General features: G+C 48.1%; 1 protein-coding gene and 2 non-coding genes across 4 annotated transcripts; 2 read left to right on the top strand and 1 right to left on the bottom strand.

The window, feature by feature from the left end:
- Positions 1–322: 322 nt before the first annotated feature.
- On the bottom strand, positions 323–16,686 carry Porcn (porcupine O-acyltransferase). 2 transcript variants are annotated; one of them, XM_042669239.1, is made up of 14 exons: positions 16,572–16,686; positions 15,733–15,917; positions 13,553–13,745; positions 13,034–13,077; positions 12,343–12,524; positions 12,130–12,260; positions 10,553–10,567; positions 10,329–10,454; positions 9,828–9,928; positions 7,346–7,422; positions 7,186–7,249; positions 6,995–7,080; positions 4,524–4,634; positions 323–737 (listed from the first exon to the last, which is right to left on the bottom strand). In XM_042669239.1, the coding sequence occupies exons 2-14, from the start codon at positions 15,866–15,868 to the stop codon at positions 636–638; spliced, it is 1,368 nt and encodes a 455-aa protein (XP_042525173.1). In that variant the 5' UTR covers positions 15,869–15,917; positions 16,572–16,686; the 3' UTR covers positions 323–635. The 2 variants fall into 2 exon arrangements, with proteins under 2 accessions (XP_042525173.1, XP_042525174.1); XM_042669240.1 differs by lacking the exon at positions 10,553–10,567.
- LOC122098821 lies at positions 6,113–6,216 on the top strand. The gene has a single exon (XR_006145811.1). It is a non-coding gene; the product is annotated as a U6 spliceosomal RNA (small nuclear RNA).
- On the top strand, positions 14,628–14,752 carry LOC122098824. The gene has a single exon (XR_006145814.1). It is a non-coding gene; the product is annotated as a small nucleolar RNA SNORA40 (small nucleolar RNA).
- Positions 16,687–17,816: the final 1,130 nt, after the last annotated feature.

Below are 17,816 nucleotides of genomic sequence, written 5' to 3'. Positions count from 1 at the left end.
ATCTGTCTTGCGTTCTTTCTGGTCCCAGTACGATAAATCATTTGGAATAGTGATCTCAGTTTTCTAGCCAATGAATATCTGTCTTTCCCCCCCAGAATCCAGCCCCATTCAAATCAAATAGCACCAAGACCTTGCCATCCTCGGGCTTATCAGCCAATCAGGAACAATCATAAAAGAGTGAACCAATCACAGTCTGCTCCTTCCTCATAGTTTTCAGTTTCCAAACTTTTTCCTACTGCTGTGCTTGCTTCATTGTTCACTCTATTTCCCTCTGAGCAGTGAAGAAAGAGCCTATTTTATATTTCTACTTTTATTTGACAATAACAAACTGTATATAAAAAAGAAGAGGGCAGGCAGGGAGGCCCTGGATCTCCCCATCTCTGCTTCCCCAAGTATCCCCCATTCCTAAGCCCCAGCAAGGACCACCTTTTCCTGCCTGATGGTGAGGTGGGGATTGACAGGCATGGAGATTGTGTGTGTGTGTGTGTGTGTGTGTGTGTGTGTGTCTGTGTATAGGGGTGGTGGGGGTTGAGGACACAGAGGAGTCAAGGAGTAGTGATAGAGCCTTTCTGCATCCCCCATCAAAGCTGGCACCCTGAAGAGGGATCTTAAGGGGGCTATGAGGGGCATATGCTTCAGCCTATGAGACGGTAGAAGATCCAGCATCCAAAAGTGACCCAGTGACTGGCCCAGCTGAGCTCTGACCACTTGTGGACAGTGTACGCCATGCCGTAGCCCTGTGGAAAAGAGAGATACAATAGTTCTACTAAGCAAAGACAGTGAGTCTCAGGAAAATCCAGCCCAAGAACATTTCAATTACTCACTGATATCCCCAAGGTATGGAAGGGCCTGAGTACAAATAAAAGCTAACCAGATATAGTCTGTGTTTCCGTGTGTGTGTGTGTGTGTGTGTGTGTGTGTGTGTGTGTGTGTGTGTGTGTGTGGCGGGGGGGGGGGGGGAAGGAGGGGTTGTTGGTACTGGGTTTTGAACTCAAGGCCTGGACACTCTCTCTGTGCTCAAGGTTAGTGTTCTATTACTTGAGTCATAGCTCCACTGCCAGCTTTTGATGGTTAATTGGAGATAAGAATCTCATAGACTTTCCTGCCTGGGCTGGCTTTGAACCATGATCCTCAGATCTTAGCCTTCTGAGTAGCTATGATTACAGGTATGAGCACTGGCACTCAGACATGTTTTTTCTTTAATCCTACCTACTCATGAGACAGAGACCTGGAAGATCATGTTTTGAAGTTAGCTTAGACTGAAAAGTCCAAGAAATTCCATCTCCAAAATAACCAGCAAAAAGCCAGGCTGGAGGCATGGCTCAGTGGTAGAGAGCCAGCCAAGCAATTTGAGGCCCCGATTTCAACACACACACACACACACACACACACACACACACACACACACAAAATCATTCTAAGGAACTGTGAGTGTAGATTAGTGTGTGTGGGATTATGTTTAGTATGCATGAGGCTCTGGATTTGATCCCCACTCCAAAAAAATTATTTTAAGAAACAGGAGAACTTTCCTATTCTGTAACCTGTAAACTCCTTAATAAATAAAGAACGTTAGAAAAAAATCTTTTTTTTTTTTTTTTTTGGTTGGTCCTGGGGCTTGAACTCTGGGCCTGGGCACTGTCCCTGCTCTCTTCAGCTCAAGGCAAGCACTCTACCGCTTGAGGCACAGTGCCACTTCCAGTTTTCTAGTGGCTTATTGGAGATAAGAGTCTCACGGACTTTCCTGCCCAGGCTAGCTTTGAACCATGATGCTCAGATCTCAGCCTCCTGAGTAACTAGGATTAGAGGTGTGAGCCACAGGCACCTAGCTACCTTAGAAAAACATTTCAAGACAAAAAAAATTACCAAAGAAGGTGTGTAGTCCATTCAGTAAATACAAATAGATCGTGTGTGGACTGGGAAGGTGGCTCAGTGGTAGAGCGCTTGCCTTGCATGCATGAGGCCCTGGGTTCAATTCCCCAGCACCACATAAGCAATAAGAAAAAAAAAGCCGGAAGTGGCGCTGTGGCTCAAGTGGTGGAGCCCTAGGCTTGAGCTGAAGAGCTGAGGGACAGCATCCAGGCCCAGAGTTCAGGCCCCACGACCAGACCCCCCCAAAAAACAAAAACCAAATAGATCGTGTGTGTGTGTGTGTGTGTGTGTGTGTGTGTGTGAAAGAGAGAGAGAGAGAGAGAGAGAGAGAGAGAGAGAGAGAGAATACTGTGCTTTGACTCAGGACATCGAGCTCTCATTTGGCTTTTACATTCAAGGCAGGTTCCTTTTTAGGGGGGGGGGCAGTCGTGGGGCTTGAACTCAAGGTCTGGGCACTGTCCACGAGCTCTTTTGCTCAAAGATAGTGCTCTACCATGCTTGCCTTGCATGCATGAGGTCCTGGGTTCACAATTCCTCAGTACCACATAAGCAGAAAAAGCCAGAAGTGGTGCTGTGGCTCAAGTGGTAGAGTGCTAGCCTTGAGCTGAAGAGCTGAGGGGCAGTGCCCAGGCCCAGAGTTCAGGCCCCATGACCAGCAAAGAAAACAAACAAAACCCCCCACAAAGATAGTGCTCTACCAATTTGAGCCACAGCTCTACTTCCACAAGGCAGGTTCTTTTCCACTTGAGCTTCATTCCTCAACTCTGACTTTTTGCTGGCTAATTGAAGATAAGAATCTCATGGACTTTTCTGTCTGGGATGGCTTTGAACCATAATCCTCGGATTGCAGTCTCCCAAGTAGCTAGGATTACAGGTGTGAGTCACCAGAACCTGGCTACAAGTAGCCTTTACAGGTGGCTTATGCCTGTAATCCTAGCTACTGAGGAGGCTGAGATCTGAGGATCATGGTTCAAAGCCAGCCCGGGCAGGTAAGTCCCTGAGACTCTTATCTCCAATAAACCACCAGAGAACTGGAAGTGACACAGTGGCTCCAGTGGTAGAATGCTAGCCTTGAACTGAAGAGTTCTGGGACAGTGCCCAGGCCCAGAGTTCAAGCCTCACGACTGACCCCCCCCCCCCCCCGCCGCCGCCAAAAAAAAAAAAGTATGAAAGAAAAAAGAAAAAAAAAAGACAGAACATTTATTTCAAGCTAGGTGCTGGTGGCTCATGCCTGTAATCATAGCTACTCAGGAGGCTGAGATCTGAGGTTCACAGATTGAAGCCACCCCAGGTAGGAAAGTCCATGGGACTCTTATCTATAATTAACCAACAAAATGGACAGAAGTGGAGCTGTGGCTCAAGTGGTAGAGCATTAGCCTTGAGCACAAAAGCTCAGGGACAGTGTTCAAGCCCCAGTACTGGCACACACATATACATACACAAAAATCCAGAATTGGTGCTGCGGCTCAAGTGGTAGAGTGCTAGTCTTGAGCAAAAGAAGCTCAGGTACAGTGCCCAGACCCCAAGTTCAAGTCCGAGTACTGGCAAAAATAAATAAATGAAATTAAAAAAAACAACAACAACAACAAAAACTCTACTTAAAAAATAAATCAAGGGCCGGGCGCTGGTGGCTCATGCCTGTAATCCTAGCTACTCAGGAGGCTGAGATCTGAGGATCGCAGTTCAAAGCCAGCCCGGGCAAGAGAGACCGTGAGACTCCTATCTCCAATAAACCACCAGAAAACCGGAAGTGGCGCTGTAGCTCAAGTGGTAGAGCGCTCGCCTTGAGCTGGAGAGCTGAGGGACAGCGCCCAAGCCCAGAGTTCAAGCCCCACGACCCACCAAAAAAATAAAAATAAAAAATAAATAAATCAAGGGCTGGGAAGTTGGCTCAGTGGTAGAGCGCTTGCCTTGCATGCATGAGGCCCTGGGTTCGATTCCTCAGCACCACATAAGCAGAAAAAAAAGCGGGAAGTGGTGCTGTAGCTCAAGTGGTAGAGCGCTAGCCTTGAGCTGAAGAGCTGAGGGACAGCGCCCAGGCCCAGAGTTCAGGCCCCACAACCGGACCAAAAAGAAAAACAAAAAAAAAATAAATGAAACCCAGAATGTACCTAAACTGAATAAAGTTGAATATTGTTTATTAAGCCCCTACGCATACTCACACACACACACACACACACACACACACACACACACACACACACACACACACACACACACACACCTATTTGAGGCTAGGTACCAGTGGCTCATGCTTGTAATCCTAGCTACTCAGGAAGGAGGCAGAGATCTGAGGATGTAGGTTCAAAGCCAGTTCAGGCAGACAAACCCAATAGATTCTATTTCCAATTAACCACCTAAAAGGTAGAAAGTAGAGATGTGGCTTAAATGATAAAGTCCCAGCCTTAAGTGAAAAAGCTAAGAAACAGCAACTAGGCCCTACATGCAAGCCCCAGTACCAGCACAAATGTACAAAGCCAACAGTGTGACTCACTGTGAGGAACAATGGAAAAGAGGTTCAAGCCAAGTCACATAACCAGAGATGCTCTTGGCTGCCTCTAGCCTCTGTCTACATTTTCCCATGATCAGGAAGTGCCATTCCTAGTTAACTCCCCCCACCTCCCACCCCCCCGCAGTGCAGAACCCCTCCTCACCTGCTCCTCTGTGGCGTCGTCCACATCAACATCAAACAGGGATCCCAGGTAGGACAGGTGGAAGATGGCCAGGGCCCCAAAGAGCAAGTTTAAAGCTCGTACCCACAGGCTCTGTGGAGGGCAGATAGATACACTCCACAGCTGGACCTCCTCACTGCTTCACACCCCCTCCCACCTCCACCTGTGTAGGGAAGCCCAAGGGGCCACATAAGGCACCATGGGTGCCAGGGATCAAAATGCCCAGGGTATCCCAAGGTAGGAAAGAGAAGTTACAGGAAGGCTTTTGAGGGACACACAGAAGCATCCAAGGTCAAGGGTGCTTATATTAACCATGAAGGCATCTGGGTTGGGTGAGAGATGAACATTCAGGCAGAAAAACAAAAATAGGCATTTTAGGCTGGGAGACTATGGTGGTGAGCATTGGTGCAGGGTGGGAGACAATTTGAGATGGTCTGTATGGTTTTTGTTTTAATGATAAACAGAACGGATATCAACACAAAAACAATTCCTGCTGGGTGTTGGTGGCTCATTCTTGTAATCCTAGCTACTCAGGAGGCTGAGATCTGAGGATCGTGGTTCAATGCCAGCCAGAGCAAGAAAGTCTTTGCGACTCTTTTTTTTTGGGTCCGGTCGTGGGGCCTGAACTCTGGGCCTGGGCTGTCCCTCACCTCTTCAGCTCAAGGCTAGTGCTCTACCACTTGAGCCACAGCGCCACTTCGGGCTTTTTTCTTTTTGCTTATGTGGTGCTGAGGAATCAAACTCAGGGCCTCATGCATGCAAGGCAAGCGCTCTACCACTGAGCCACCTTCCCAGCCCCTTTGAGACTCTTATGGCCAGTGGAAATATGGCTCAAAATGGTAGAGCACTAGGCTAGAACAAAGCCTCAGGGACAGTGCCCAGGCCCTGAATTTAAGCTCCAGGACTGACAAAAAAAGTCCCATCGTGGCCTAGAAGACATGCATCTCCCTCACTTTAGCCCTTGCTTATTCAGCTCACTGAGGGTTCCTTAAAGATTGCAGGCTCACTCCCAGCTCATGTCAGGCCTTTACTTTGGCTGTGCCCTTTGCCTAGGATGCCTCTCCCTGTCCCTTCCTTCACGCAAAGAACTCAAAAGTCACTTGGTGCTGATGGCGCACATCTGTTATCAATCCTCGCAAACTATTCCGAAGGTTGAGATCTGAGGATCACAGTCCAAAGGCAGCCAGGTTCAGGAAAGTCTAAGAGACTCTTATCTCTAATTAACCAGCAAAAAGCCTGAAGTGCTGCCAGACACCGGTGGCTCATGTCTGTAATCCTAGCTACTCTGGGATCATGGTATGAAACCAGCCTGGACAGGAAATTCCACGAGATTCTTATCTCCACTAACCTAGGAAAAAGCCTGAAGTGGAGCTGTAGTGTTAGCCTTGAGCAAAAGAAATGCAGGGACAGAGCCCAGGCCCTGAGTTCAGTCCCCAGGACTGGCAAAGAAAAGCCTGAAGTGGAGCTGTGGCTCAAGTGGTAGAGTGCCAGCCTTGAGCAAAAATGCTAAGGACTCAGACGCTGATGAGCTCAAGCTTCATTACCAGCAGGAAAAAAAAAAAAAGACTGCAGTGTTCGCTTCGGCAACACATATACTAAAATTGGAACGATACAGAGATTAGCATGGCCCCTGCGCAAGGATGACATGCAAATTCGTGAAGTGTTCCATATTTTTCAAATGTTTTTTTTTTCTTTCATGTGATTGTTTCTAACACATTTATTTCTTTGTTGCTTTGTATGTCCCTCCCCCACAGTTTAAGCCCTGCTTTCACTGTATTTGATGTCGGTATAATATGTGGAGGGGAAGGGCAAAAACAAATCATTTAAATAGGGATACAGGTGGACACATTGCAACAATGAAATGTACAAGTCATGTCAAAAACGAACTTTACAACTTTGGTGGGGGGGGCGGGGAGAGGATGGGAAGGGATGGGAAAGGGAAACAAAGGAGGAAGCTACAATGCTTGATAAGAAATGTACTCATTATCTTGTCCATATAATTGTAATCCCTCTGTACAGTATTTTCACACACACACACAAAAAAAAGACTGCAAAAGTCACTACCACTTGGGGGCTTCCTTTGTGTTTAGGGCCACTCACTACCTGGCAAGCTATTATCAGACTTGATTGACTTAGTCACTCCCTTTAATGTGCTTGTCCCACAGGGCCTGAACTTGGGCCAGTTTTGTCACACCTGTGTCTCCAGCTCCTAGAACCAGCAGAAGCTTAAAAAATGTTGGTGAAGGGGTGCAGATGACAGATATGTACAGAGCAAGTGCTCAATAAATGCTTCTTTGGAAAAAACAGATGCAGAGGAGTAGAGGTGAAGTTATGGGGGTAGCTCAGGCACCAGAAGAGAAACCTGGGGTCCCCTTGACACAGATACAAGATGAAGACAGAAGTGCCAGTTTTGAGGAGTGCTGAGCATGACACGGCCCAAGCTGAAACCTCACCAAGCGATGCCTGTGTGCACAGTCTGGTGGACACTGCTTCGACAAGACACAGGCACTGAGGATCCGAGCCAGGCGCTTCCGGAGGACTGGGCAGTGCAAGGAGGTAAGGAGGGGAGGTTAGCTTCAGAGGACAGTGACTTCAGACTTTAGTCAGCTTTCCAACTGTCTGTTGGGCTGGGCCCTGCACTTACCGTGTTCCACATAAGTGATAAATGCCAGGGACAGCAGTACTGCAGCCAGGTGAAAGCTAAAGCCCTGGGGGCCAAGGGGAGCAATGAGGTGAGTAAGGAGGAAGCCTTGCCATCCCATCTCCCCATGTCCCCCACCCCCATCCCATTTGGTCCTTCTCACATGTAGGAGGGCACTGGCTGCATAGGTGACAAGCACAGCTGAGAAGGTCCCCAGACGAAGAGCATTCTTAAAAACATCTAAAGGAGAGAGATCTGGGTCAAAATTATCTAGAACCAGGCATGAGGGGCTCATGCATATAATCCTAGTTACTCAAGAGGCTGAGATCAGAGGATCATGGTTCAAAGCCAGCCTGGGCAGGAAAGTCCTGAGATTCTTACCTCCAGTTAACCAGCAAATTCTGGAAGTAGAGCTGTGGCTCAAGTGAGAGAGTACTAGCTTTGAGTGAAAAAGCTAAGGGCCAGCACTCAGGCCTTGAACTCTAGCCCCAGTACCAGAAAGTGAGCACGTGCACACACACACACACACACACACACACACACACACACACACACACACACACACACACACACGATTGTCTAGAAATGTCCTCTGCTCTTCCCCAGAGCCACAGACAGGATGAAGATTGCTACAGTCCCCCAAAAAAGTCCTTAGGATATCCTCAAAGTTCACACACTCAAGACTTAGTTCTAGGCTGGGAATGTGGCTTAGTGGTAGAGTGCTTGCCTAGCATGCATGAAGCCCTGGGTTTGATTCCTCAGTACCATATGAACAGAAAAAGGCAGAAGTAGCACTGTGGCTCAAGTGGTAGAGCGCTAGCTTTGAGCACAGAGAGGCTCAGGGACAGAGCCCAGCCCTGAGTTTAAGCCCCAGGAGTGGAATAAAAAAGATTTAGTTCCAGATTTTTCAACCCCCCACTTCCACCTCAGCCTGCTTCTCTTAAGTAATTCCGAGTTCAATCACTGGCAACTCTTCCACATTCTTAGAGCGAAATTTTCAAACTCATGATCTTCCCACTCCTATACCTAAAATCCAAACTCTTAGCAAATCTTGTCAGTTTCTTCTAAAGAACTTATCCAGAATTTGATCTCGACCCTCCCCATGTGCCTTGTTGCTACCACTAACCTTGACCTGGTCTGCTACCTGGCCTCCTAAGTTCATTTTCCCCTTCCCCTCAGTCTGTCAGCCAGAAGAGATCCTGTTACAACCCATGTTACTCACAGCTGTTCTCTGCTCAGAGCCCTCCCTGAGGGACTGTCTCTCTCTAAAACAAAAATGCAAGTTCTCTTCAAGGCCCCCTAGGCTCTCAGCACATGTCTCGCCACTGACCCTCTTTCTTACTCTGTACCTGCCCCCAATGACCTTCTTTCTTTTCTCCAGGTAGGAATTGGACCTGGGCGTTTGCACATGTTACTAAGCATAAGCTCTACCATCTTCCCAATCCCCTCAACAACCTTGATGTTCCTTATATACATCAAACTCCTGCCTCAAGGCCTTTGCACCTGTTGCTCCCTCCATCTGTCACTGTCTTTCCCCACATACCTGTGTTCCTTTTTCCTTCACCTCCTTACATCTTTCCTTAAATGCCATGTCCTCCTTGACACTTGCCTGATCTCATTTATTTAAAATTGCCACACTTCTCCTGACTCTGGCTAGTATTACTAGATAATCTTTACCTGCTTTGTTATTCTTTTTTTTTTTGGGGGGGGGGGTCCGGTAGTGGGGCCTAAACTCTGGGCCTGGGCGCTGTCCTTCAGCACTTCAGCTCAAGGCTAGCACTCTACCACTTGAGCCACAGCGCCATTTCCAGCTTTTTTCTTTTTGCTTATGTGGTGCTGAGGAATCGAACCTAGGGCCTCGAGCATGCAAGGCAAGCGCTCTACCACTGAGCCACCTTCCCAGCCCCTGCTTTGTTATTCTTATGATTCTTATTATTTTTATCATAGCACTCATCACCATATGAACTATTGTATCTTTTTCTCTTATCTATCTATCTATCTATCTATCTATCTATCTATCTATCTATCTATCTATCTATCTATCTATCTATTTACTTTTTTCCAGTCTTGGGGCTTGAAGTCAGTACCTGAGCACTGTCCCTGAGCTTCTTTTGCTCAAGGCTAGCACTCTACCACTTGAGCCACAGTGCTATTTCCGGCTTTTTTTCTGTGTATGTGGTACTGAGGAATCAAATCCAGGGCTTCATGCATGCTAGGCAAGCAGTCTACCACTAACCCACATTCCCAGACCTTATTTACTTAATTTTTGTGCCAGTATTGAGGCTTGAACTCAGGGCTTGGGCTCTGTCCCTTAGCTTTTTCACTCAGCACTCTACCACTTGAGCCACACCCCTGTTTCTGGGTTTTGGTTATTTAAGTGTAGATAAGAGTTTCATGACGTTCTTGCTTGGGTTTACTGGTGGTTAACTGGAAATTAGTCTCAAGGATTTTCCTGCCCAGGCTGGCTTTGAACTATGATCCTTAGATCGCAGCCTCCTGAGTAGCTAGGATTACAGGCATATTTTTTTTTTAGTCCTTGTATCTTTAGTATTCAACACATAGTATTTGTTTAATATATTTACTGTATAAATGTTTAAAGGGTCCTGGATTATCAACTCCCCTGGAAAGGTGACTTGGTGACTCACAGTTGTTTAACCAATAAGACATAGGCAGGTTCCAGCTTGTGACGACTTCCACCATAGATCGGGGCAGTTCTACTTTCATTGGCTTGGACACTGTCAGGTCCCTGTAGATGAAAAGGATGTGTAAATCTTATTGGGATCTCAACCCATCTGGCTTCCACATTTGTGTGTGCTAGTCCTGGGCCTTGAACTGAGGGCCTAGGTACTGTCCATGAACTTTTGTGCTCAAGGACTCTACTACTCAAGTCAAAGCTTCACTTCTGATTTTTTTGCTTGTTAATTGGAGATCACTGTCTCTTGGACTTGCCTATATGGTCTGGCTTTGACCTGATTTTCAAATCTTGGCCTTCTGAGTAGCTATGATTACAGGCATGAGTCACTGGTGGATGGCCGGTTGCCACATTTTTGTCTTAGCTCTTTCTTCCCTGGGTATCCCCCTTTTCCCTCCCTGTAGCTCCTCTAGGCAGCACCCTGTGTGACACTAGGCCCCCAAGCCCTCCCTACCATTTCAGGTGATCCTTCTCTTCTGTGAAGCCAGCCCCTGCCAACGTGGCTGTGGCCTCAGACAGGAAGCCCACAAAATAGTTGCTAAAGTGGAAGGACACAGCACTCTCGTAGGCTCGGAGCCACCTAAAGACAGAGGGGCAGGGAGAGAGGCATCATACCTACGCCCCACCATGATACCCCACCATGTGTCAGCATCCCTAGCCCCCACTCTGTGGACTCACCTTACCAAGGTGCCTCTAGGGCCCCCCAGGGGTCAGGAAGGCAGCAGAGAAGAAAGAAAAGAAGAGTCAGAGAGGCCCTGGGAGCCGGCCTGAGTTCTTCATAGACAAGACAGACAGAAGCATAGTGGCAAGAGGCAGATTATGAGAGTCATACACCCACATACACTGTCAGGCAGTGGGTTTTAAGTGGCTTAAAAGGATGCATAAGCTGTTCTGTGATATGACATGGTCCTGCACCTGGAAATGGCCACCCAGCCAAACACAAATGCTTTCAGCTTTCCAGCCTTCAAGTTCTCTAACAGAATTCGCTAACAAGACCAATCACACACACACACACACACACACACACACACACACACACACACACACACACACACACACACACACACAGAACGCACTAGCTTCATCATCAGATATGTTCAAAGCTGGGCAGCATTGTGCACACAGTCTGAAATCAGCTCTGGGATTCATGCCTGCCTGCTTAACTTGGGGATGCTGGTCATTGATGTGTGTGTGTGTGTGTGTGTGTATACATGCGCATGTGCACGTGAGCAATACTGGGGCTTAAACTCAGGGCCTCATGTTCTTGCTTGGTTTTTCACTCAAAGCTGGCACTCTACCATTTGAGATACACCTCTACTTCTTGCTTTTTACAGGTTAACTGCAGATAAGAGTCTCAGAGAATTTTTCTGTCTAGGCTGGCTTTGAACCATGATCTTGAGATTTCAGTCTCCTGAGTAGGATTACAGGGGTGAGCTACCACCACCCAGTTCATTTGACTTTTTGAAGTTGCTTTAGCATCAGACATAATCAACAGCCAGTGGATTAGGGATGGGGGTCAATCATGTAGCCAGACCCAATGCTGGTGTAAAAGCCAGAGGTAGACAGGCACAGGCTTACAGTTGGCCATAATCTCTCAGTTAGAGAACACCACACAATCAGAGAAGGCAGACACACAGGCAGGATCCATCATAGAAAGACACACTACATATTATAGGCAGACTACAATTAGCAGGCCAGAATCATCAGCTCAGCTTTTTCCCAGCCAATGATGGCCACATACCCCATCACAGTCCCACATTCACGGCATCAGTGACCATCAGCAAACAAGTCATGCATCCCCCTAGCCAGAGTCAGAGACACTTTAGATTCACCAAGCAATACACACTTGTCACTTCCCATGAGAGCCATGTAACTTGTTTCTAATGGTGAAACAAGTGAACAGATGGACAGCCAGACACATTGTGTCAGAGTGTCAGTCATCCATGGAGTCACAGAGCTGATCCTGGTCAAACAGGCATCCACTGATGGACACTCAATCTCTGTCTAGCCATGGTCAGATAGATTCAGACTTCTGGAACCAATTGGTCCAAAGCTGTGCCCCCACCCTGGGTCATCCCATTCGCCCTCAGCACCTGCCCTCATTTACCTGGCCTTGCGTTTCTTGCTGTAGTAACAGAAGACAGACAGAAGCATTAAGAGACAGGCTCAAAGTTGGGCAGACCCCAGGCCCCTAGCCCACCCCATTCTACCCCCCCCCCCCACTGCTGGGCAAGGGCCTGGAAGGCTGTGCTCACTTGCGAAGGAGGCGGTCACCATCAAGGGGGATGAAGTAGGGGAAGAGGTAGGGGCCCACACAAGTGGAAAGTACGAGGCACAGCAGGGCCAAGGCCAGGCTCCAGGCCACCTTCCGTAGCCATCGGCGACTCTGTAGGAATTAAGACTCCATAAACTCTGTCCCATGGCAGCTCCCACAGCCCCTGTCCCCACTTTTCCACTGGGGAACTCACCAGTGGGCGGCCTTGGACAGCCTGTAGGTAGCTGTGAAAGGATATCCAGGGCCCAAAGACAATGGTGCCCACGAAGTAGAGGTAGCCCATGAACTCCACAGGTGAGGGCACTGCACCCACCTCGCCCCGGTCCAAGTCGAAGCCCAGAGACACTGCCTTCATGGCCACGATCATCTGGGCCCCTATGTATGGGGCCCATGGTCAAGTGGACAGGCAAGTGAGCAGGTCAGTTTGGAGGGATAGGGTGTACCAGGTGGGAGGTGAGTAGGAAAATGGGGGTCCTGGGCTGGGGCCATAGCTCAGTTGGTAGAGCATGTGTCTAGCAAGTGCAAGGCCCTAAGTTCAAACCCCAGTACCAAACACATACACACGCACACACACGCGCGCGCACACACACATACACACAAACACAAACACACAAAGGAAAAAAGTGGTGGGTGGGTACAGAGTTAGACAGCTTAGTAGGCAAGTTGGTCCAGGACAGGTAGATAGCCTTACTCAAGAGCATCAGACCCATATAGATGGACAGACAGACTGGTGGGGAAAACGGTGGGAAGAGCCACAGATTCAAGGGGAAAGCAAGGTCTGCATGGTGGGGTGATGGAAGAGGAGAAAAGTACGGGAGGAAAGAGTCAGGGCAGGGGTAGCTGGGATATGGAAGGGATAGGAGGGCTGGGACAAGGCCACCTACCTCGCATCTTATGCCATGTCACTGTGTCCACCATATGCATCTCACTGAGGAAATAAGGTACTAGTTTTAGTCCCCCAGTACCCATGACATCATGGAGATCACAGAACAGGAAGGTGGGGGATTCCAAGGTGCCTTCTCCTGCTCTGCACAATTCACAGGATCCCTTTTCCAGGACAAGCTTATGCCCAACCCATTCTATACAGTTTCACAAAAGGACAAGTCTACAGGGTACCCTGTTTGAACAATTCTCCCAGACTCCTTTCTTTTTTTGTGCCAGTACCGGGGCTTGCACTCAGCATCTGGATGCTGTCCCTTAGCTTTTTCACTCAAGGCTAGTCTTCTACCACTTGAGCCACACCTCCACTTCTGACTTTTTGGTAGGGAAAGATATGAGTCTCATGGACTTTTCTGCCCCAGGCTGGTTTTGAGGGTCAATCTTCAGATCTCAGCCTCCTGAATGAGCAACCTGGCTACCTTTGACTTTCTTTTAACAGGGAGGATGAAGACACAAACCCATACCCCATGAGTAGGTAGATGAGGATGGTGACGGAGAGGAAGACGCCTCGGTGGGAGGAGTGTCGGCAGAGGAACAGCACGAGGTAGCACAGGAGGCTGAGCAGCACGACCCAAACCATATGCAGCTGGAAGAAGTGGTAGAGGCTGAAGAACCCGCCTGCTACGGTGCTTGCATGCTTCAGGTAGGATGGTAACCCTTCAGGTGACAGGGAGAGAGAAGAGGAGAGAGGGAGAGAAAGAGGGAGAGATAGAGAGAGGGAGAGAACAAGAAAAGGGGAGGTTGGTGGACTGGTGGGAAGGGGAAGAGGACCTGGGCAGAGGGCACACAGCCTGGGCAAAGGTCTAGAGGTTAGAATGTGATGGGACTGGAGGGGACCCAAAGCTGGTATTGGGGAGCTGACTGGGGTGCCAGAGCCTGGGTTTAAAGAAAAGAAACAACTATTAAGGATATTTTGGAGACCCTGGAAGAAATTTAAATATCAGCTCACGTTGGACAATATGACTATTCCCAAGTGTTGGGTTTTTTTTGTTTTGTTTTGTTTTTGGTTCTGGTACTGGGGCTTGAACTCAAGGACTAGGTGCAATCCCTTGGCTTTTTTGCTCAAGGCTGGCACTCCACTACTTGAGCCATAGTTTCACTTCTAGCTTTTGGTGGTTAACTGGAGATAAGAGTCTCTCAGACTTTTCCTGCCCAGGCTAGCTTTGAACCATCCTCATTTCTCAGCCTCCTAAGTAGGTAGATGAGAATGGTGATGGAGTAGGTGTGAGCTACCAGTGCTCAGTAGGTTAAAATTTTTAGGGGGGAGATGGTTGAAACCATGGGAGAAGATTTTCTTGTTCTTGGGGCCCATAATACATTGAAGGTTTTATAGTGAAATGTCATGTCAGCACATTATTTAAGTGGTTCAGGAAGATTATGGATGGATAGATGGTAATAAATAGATGGACAGAAAGGAGGGTAAAGCCAGCTAACATGACAAGATGGTAAGTTTGGGGAATCTGATTACACATATATGGGTGTTCATTGTACTGTCCTATTTTTCAGTAGCTTTGAAATATGTAAAAATAATGATCCCATAGCATTTGTGTGTATGTGTCTTTGTTTAATTTGTAACAAAGCCTTACCAACAGGTGCAATCAGCGAATCCTCTTTGGCAACCCAGAACTCTTTGTTGAGTACGAGTACATGTAAGAAGGTACATGTAAGAAGGACTATGATTCCTACAATAGTTGGCAATGATGAGGGTATTGTAAACTCATGCAGGTTGGCTCTGAGAATTAAGATGATGTAAAAGCTAAATAATCATCATCATCATCATCATCATCCTGGGGAAAAATAAGATATTCACTTAAAATAAAATGGGAAATGAGTAGAACTTTTGAATCTAAGGTTTTCAAAAATTTTGCAACCTACAGAAGTTCTCAGGACTTCAAACCTTTTTGTGTCTATGCCATACTGGGGCTTGAAGTTTGGGCCTCATGCTCTGGATTAATCTTTTCTGTTCAGAGTTGATACTTTACCACTTGAGCCACAGCTCCACTTCTAGCTTTTTACTGATTACTTGGAGATAAGAGTCTCTTGGGCTTTTCTGCTCAGGCTGGCTTTAAACCATGATCCTCAGATCCCACCCTCCTGAGTAGTGAGATAGGTCACCACTACTAAGCTCAAGGGCTTCGAATCTTATCATTTGTATGCGAGCCTGCTGTAAATGTGGTAACACTCCAGGATCCCAGAATCCTGAAATCTCATCATGCCTTGATTATAGAAATCCAGAGTACCCACATTTGGAAACCTAGAAAGTGAGAACTTCAACTTGTCAGTATCTCCAAACCCTCTAATCATGGTACTTTGGGATTCCCTAATCCTGTAACATCAGCATTCCACAATCTCATAACCTTAGGCTATAAATATTTCTATCTCAAGATAGGAAGAAGCTTGACTTTCCAATCTCCAAAATCTAAGATACTGAAAGACAAGACTTGCTATAACGGGTTGTGGCTTTGCACGTGTGGCATGATGTGCTGAAGCACTGTATGATGGGGTATGATGGAGTGGAGCCTGGCCTGATGAGCTAAGTCTGTTGGGGCTTGGCTTGGCCTGGCACGATATGGCTTGGTATGGATGAACTGTGGCAAATATACTAACATCTGACATGGTGTCACATGGTGTGACAGGCACTTACCAAGCCTCCAGAGGAGGCGGCAGGCGAGGCAGATGGCAAGGAGTAGCCAGATCTGGTCAATGCCCTGCTGGACAGTAGGCAGGAGACAGCCCTGCAGTAGCTGCTGGAAAAATTCCTGGCGGCTGAAGGTGGCCATTGTGGACCCCCACGGATGGATGGATGGAAGGATGGACAGGTGGTTAGATCTGCCAAGGGGGGAGGGGGGAGACAGAGAAAGGAAGCACAGGGTGTCCATGGGGCCTCCTAGTCTTTGACTTGAGGACTCAAGATTTCAGCTTGGGGCTGTTGATCCCACAGCTGGTACTCAGGGCTTGGGGAAAGATGTGAATCTAAAGTACATCAGACTGAGCCACCAGCTGTGAGTGTTGGTGGGTGTTCTGAATGCACTGTGACCTTAAGTGAATGAAGGACCTGTGTCTTGAATACAGTCAACAATCTGGTGTGATGATGATCGAATGATGTACATTCTAGGCCCATATATCACATAGGCCAAGGGGAAAGGGAGATCTTTGGTTTCCAAGGTAGTCACTCTGTGTGGAGGGCACAGAGGGGGGATTCTGTGACAATTAGAGGCCGAGTGCATCTTTCTATGTATGGTTGGGGAGGGTTCCTGTATCCGCGGAGTCCATCTCACCCCCACCAGGCAAAAGGCCGCCAACAAAGCCCTTCTAGGGTCCAGGGACTACAGGGAAGCGAAGGTGTTGGCAGGGGACACGACAAGAAAGGGAGTCTGAAAGGTGATGTGGAAGGGATCCCAGGACAAGAGCTTTTGATCCTGGCTGGGAGGCCACCTCAGAGATGGGAGCAGGGGAACCGCGCGCGAACTACTGGTGACTTACCTGGCAGGAAGGAAGCTTTGATCCTGGGGGTCAGGGACGCACGGCCGCTGCCACAGTCGCCGCCTCCTCCGGGCAGCCTCCCCCGCAGGCCGCAAGGCCGGGACCAGCAGCGGCTCTCAAGGTGGCGCGGTGAAGCGGGCCCTTTAAATCCCGGGGCGGGCCAAAAGGCAGGCTCGACCAATCCGAGAGCTGGAGCGGGGCGGGGAACGGGAGGAGGGAGTCGGAGGACCAAGGGGGAGGAGGAGCAGTGAGGTTGAGGGGCGCGGGGCTTAGGAGAACGTCGGTGCGCCGAACATTCGCGCGGACTTTTCCGGCTGGCTGGGACTCCAGCCTTGGAAGGTTCTTTGCCGGAGGTTGTCTGGGCTTCCCAGAGGCAAATTCCTAAGGGTCAATTTCTAACCGTTAGGCCCTTGAGATGGGAAAGACAGGTCTGGGGCGAGGGTGGGGGAGGGGAAGCCCCCGGTACCCCACACGCTCACGTAAGCGGGTCCTCTAACTACGAGTACCGAGACTAAATCCAACTCTCACTTTTTCGGACCTTCTAGGGATCTGAACTAATCTCTAGTCCTCCCTACCCTGGGGACAAGCCTGGAGCATTAATAGGTAATGACTGTCACCTAAGAGCATACATTAGACACCCGTGAGTCCCCTGAGGGCTACCTGTAGGCACTTGGCTTATCTTTAACTGATAAGTCCGTTTAAAGACAAGACTCCGTCAAAACAGTGATTCTAGGGACTTATAATAAGTCATTCCAACTAGAAGGAAACCAGTAAGGCATTTGTTAAGCGGCCCCAACAGAGATCTGTTTTAGTCTTTAGCTGCACCCACACTGGGGATTTATGCAACACCTGCTCTCTACTTACCATACTCTGCGGCTTGAGACCTTTTCGCCTTCAGACCTTTTCGCCGTATTCCTAGGCTCATGAAAGGTCTTTTCTCTACACAAAGAGAAGCCCATTTTAACAAAGGAGTGTTTATTGGGCACTAGAGTGCTTCACCCTATGTGGCGGGGAGAAGGAAGTCTAAGTCATATCTCACAAGTAAGGAAACAGGTTCTAAAAAGAGTGGTGAATGACCAATTTGTAAAAAAAAAGTTAAAACAAGTTAAAAATAGTTTAAAAATTGCTGAAGGTTACAGAGTTCCTAAGCAATGTAGGTTAAGGTGAAGATGACTATCTTTGTGAAGATTAAAAGATTATAGGCTCAGGCCTATAATCCTAGCTACTCAATTAGGAAGTTGAGAT

This window comes from Dipodomys spectabilis, unplaced genomic scaffold, assembly GCF_019054845.1.
Source record: "Dipodomys spectabilis isolate Male_0828 unplaced genomic scaffold, ASM1905484v1 ptg000492l, whole genome shotgun sequence".
NCBI classification, from domain to species: Eukaryota; Metazoa; Chordata; class Mammalia; order Rodentia; family Heteromyidae; genus Dipodomys; species Dipodomys spectabilis.
The sequence above is the reverse complement of the archived record's forward strand: the minus strand, read 5'-3'. Positions and strand labels throughout refer to the sequence as shown.